Below are 4,234 nucleotides of genomic sequence, written 5' to 3' on the forward strand. Positions count from 1 at the left end.
GCTGGGCTCGGGCGGGGCTGCGGCCCAGCTCAGAGCCGCCGTACCGAGGAGGAGCCGTCCCGCCCCTCGCCCTCCGCCCTCCGCCCTCCGCCCTCCGTCCCCAGCCCCGGCGCGACCCCCGTGCGACCCAGCGCACTCGCCTGCCCACGGTCTGGTTAGCCAGCTGCTTCATGCGATTGAACTGCTTCTTCATGGCGGCGGTGGCGGCGGCGGCCCGCGGGGCTCGGGCCGGGCAGGGCGGGGGACAGCCTGGCAGCTACTACATCGCTTCCCGGCCCAAGCGGCTGCGGCGGCGGCGGCTCTCCCAGCCGGCGGCCCCGCCCTCGCCGCGTCACTTCCAGTGGCGCCGCCTGCCCGCCCTCTAAGTCTGGCCGACCCGAGCTGAGCCGAGTCGAGCCGAGTGGAGCGGAGCCGAGGCTAACAGTGCCCTCGACCCCAACGTTGCCCGACCACCCTCTCGTTTATTTTAACGTATGAAAATCTGTTTCTGGCAGGGCGCAGTGGTTCAACGTTGTGATCTCAGCACTTTGGGAGGCCGAGGTGGGCAGATCACTTGAGGTCGGGAGTTCGAGAGCAGCCTGGCCAACACGGTGAAACCCTGTCTCTACTAAAAATACAAATTTAGCTGGGCGTAGTGGTGGGTGCCTGTAATCGCAGGTACTCGGGAGGCTGAAGCAGGAGAATCGCTTTTACCCGAAAGGTGGAGGTTGCAGTGAGCCGAGATGGCGCCACTGCACTCCAGTCTGGGCACCAGAGTGAGACCCTGTCTCGAAAAAAAAAAAAAAATGAAGGCCAATGTGTGTTTTCCTTAACACACGTGCTAACACACTCATGTCTTCCTGGTTTGGTGGCCTTGGCTCCAGCTCAGCCCGTTCCTTGGGGTGGATGGGCAGCAATGTGGCTTCTTTCATCAGCCACATCTCAAACGTGCTCCTGAATGTCAAAGGAAAAGGGAAGAGTTCCCTAACTATGGGATAAAGGAGACTGATGCCAGTTTGGAATTCTTAATATCAGAGAATGAGAGACTTCAAGATCTTTGTAGTGACCTAGGAGAGACCTAGGAAGCATCAGAGCTTCAGATACGGCAGCAAACGAAACGTTATCGACATCAATTACAACAGAAAGGTAGAAATGAGCCTTCCTAAAGCAAGAAAGCAAGCACTGCTGGATTGGTTGGAGGACTGGCAGTCAGCCCTGGAGTAAGCACATTCAGGGAAGGCTGGAGGTTCCCAACCACACTGCATCCCCTCCATTCCATGTGGTACCCATCATGCTTCAGTGTTCCATGATAATTACATGGGTTTTTATAACATAATTTCATCATAACAAGAAATAAACAGATTGTCCAATGAAGTTCCAAAACTTGAGTCTCCAGCTGGCCACTGGAAGTGTATTGCTCAGACTTATAAAATAGAAGGAACAACTAGTTTTGATGAAAATGAAATCTACAAACTACAAACACCAAATATTAATACCATCAAGGAGCTCAAACAAAAGAAGTCAGGATACTGATGACCATCAACTTAAATTATCAGTATTACAGAATGTTCATCAACAGAAATTGAGGGAAATAAGTAGTAAGCATCAAGAAAATCTAAGCAATTAGGAAGAAAAGATTGAAGAACTGGAAAATTTGTTACAGCAAGGTGGCTCAGGAATTGGAGTACCTGATCTCTCTAAACTTCAAGAGAAGGAAAACACTATTCATGCAAGCTCTACAAATTGAAAAAGTAGAGTCTACCAAAAAATTGAAGAATTTGAACATAGAGTAAAAGACAAAACATTATCTTCTGGGGCCAGGTGCAGTGGCTCACACCTATAATCCCACACTTTGGGAGGTCAAGATGGGAAGATCACTTGAGCTCAGGAGTTTGAGACTAGCCTGGAATCAAAACCCAGCTGCATGAAACGGGACAAGACATTCAAAGACTCTGAGCTGTTTTTCAAGCAACAGAAGTTGAGTGTCCCAATATAGAAAACAGAAGTGAAACGCATAGTTTATTTAAATCTGAAACTGAAAGATTAGTGAAAGGAATGAAAGAGCAAGAATTGGAGATTAATCCTGAATCAAGGACCAGAGGTGGAAAGAAAGAATTGGAGAATAAATGTATAAGTAAAAATAATATGACTTTAACTAAACAGATGGATCAGCTGTCCATCAATGAGGTGGATCAGGAAGATATGGAGCTGCAGGGTCTTCAGACTAGAACAGCTTCGGCATCTGACACCCAGGGCGTTGCTCACCTTCAGCAGCAACTGCAAGCACCTGCTTTGGACAGAGAACAAATATAGACTGTTTGGAATAAGGCGGCTCAAGAAAGTAGCTGTCTCAAAAAGGAGGATCACCAAACAGTGGATATCATTGCCGACAATGGATATCATTGCTGACAATGAAGCAGGCCTCCACAAGCTGCAAGGGGAAAATAAAAAACTGTCCACTAGTAATGGTCAGGAGAAATGTAAAGACACTGTTCAGAAGTCATCATGTCTTGTTCTAGAAAAAGACATTGGAACAGATGCATTCAGTCAGAAATGTCAGACTTTAGTGACAATTTTGCAAGCATCCAGCATTGGTCATGAGATTGGAGGTGTTAATGGTAATCCATTTGAGGAGCTTCCACAATGACCTAATAAATTAAAACAGCCAGTTAAGAAAATGGAAGTGTGGGCTGGTTGCGGTGGCTGATGCCTGTAATCCCAGGACTTTGGGAGACTGAGGTGGGCGGATCATCTGAGGTCGGGAGTTTGAGACCAGCCTGGCCAACATGGCAAAACCCCATCTCTACTAAAAATACAAAAAAAATTAGCCAGGCGTGGCGGCAGGCGCCTGTAATCCCAGCTACTTGGGAGGCTGAGGCAAGAGAATCGCTTGAACCTGGGAGGCGGAGGTTGCAGTGAGCTGAGATCGCACCATTGCACTCCAGCCTGGGTGACAAGAGTGAAACTCCGTTTCAAAAAAAAAAAAAAAAAGCAAATGGAAAGAGCAACTGGTGACCACAGTGGGTGCAGCATGGGGCAGCCCAACTCCAAGAAGAATTTTGTCACCTTCAAACAAGCTTTTTCTTTTTTTTTTCTTTTTTTTTGAGACGGAGTCTCGCTCTGTCACCCAGGCTGGAGTGCAGTGGCCAGATCTCAGCTCACTGCCAGCTCCGCCTCCCGGGTTTACACCATTCTCCTGCCTCAGCCTCCCGAGTAGCTGGGACTACAGGCGCCCGCCACCTCGCCCGGCTAGTTTTTTGTATTTTTTAGTAGAGATGGGGTTCCACCATGTTAGCCAGGATGGTCTCGATCTCCTGACCTCGTGATCCGCCCGTCTCGGCCTCCCAAAGTGCTGGGATTACAGGCTTGAGCCACCGCGCCTGGCCCAAACAAAGCTTTTAACTGACAGTGATCATGATTTTAAACTTCAGATGAACCATGGTGACCTGATCCAAAAAACCGAAGGGAATGAAACTCAACTCAAAAACCCAGGGCAGGAGTTAGCACACACACAGCACAGCATCGCGCAGCAAGGACAGTCTCTTCCCACAGCTGGATATTTTACCCCAGCTCCCCAGAGAAGCACTTTCTTCACATGCCGCAGAGTCCCTTTACGCAAGTGAGTCTGCTGTATCGAGTGGGTCTTCTAAACTGCTCCAGCAAGAGATCGAGAAGCTGAGAAAATCACTGCGGGAAAAAGATGTAACCATTAGATTCCTCCAAGGAGACAATCAGAGACTGTCTGATTCCATTGCGGCCACCTCAGAGCTAGAAAGAAAAGAACATAAATAAATGCATTCAGAAATTCAGCAGCTGAAGGAGAAACAAAATGTCTTAGGCAGGTTACTTTAGGGGAAAAAACCTTTTCATCAAATCCAAAAGTAGTAAATTACATTCTTAGAGAGAAAATCTCACTAATTAATGAATAAAAATGAGCTTTTTAGTCAGGCAGTCAGAAACCTGAAGGAGAGAATATCAATTTTAGAAAAGCATATAGGTAAACTAAAACAGGACAATGAAAAAAATAGTAGAAACATCCAGGGGGAAAAAAAACCGGCCATGCGCAGTGGCTCACACCTGTAATCCCAGCACCCACCCGAGGAGGGTGGATGGATCACAAGGTCAGGAGTTTAAGACCAGCCTGGCCAAGATGGTGAAACCCCCATCTCTACTAAAATACAAAAATTAGCAGGGCACGGTGGCAGACGCCTGTAATCCCTGCTACTCGGGAGGCTGAGGCAGGAGAACTGCTTGA

At 48.1% G+C, this 4,234-nt stretch overlaps 1 protein-coding gene across 1 annotated transcript in view; it reads right to left on the minus strand.

The window, feature by feature from the left end:
• ARHGAP17 (Rho GTPase activating protein 17) overlaps positions 1-323 on the minus strand; it is a 99,325-nt gene extending 99,002 nt beyond the window's left edge. Inside the window, 1 exon segment of the mRNA XM_017887123.1 lies at positions 141-323. Coding sequence (XP_017742612.1) covers positions 141-193 — 53 coding nt within the window. The 5' untranslated portion in view covers positions 194-323.
• Positions 324-4,234: the final 3,911 nt, after the last annotated feature.

Source organism: Rhinopithecus bieti, unplaced genomic scaffold (assembly GCF_001698545.2).
Source record: "Rhinopithecus bieti isolate Rb0 unplaced genomic scaffold, ASM169854v2 scaffold_13348, whole genome shotgun sequence".
Classification (NCBI taxonomy): Eukaryota; Metazoa; Chordata; class Mammalia; order Primates; family Cercopithecidae; genus Rhinopithecus; species Rhinopithecus bieti.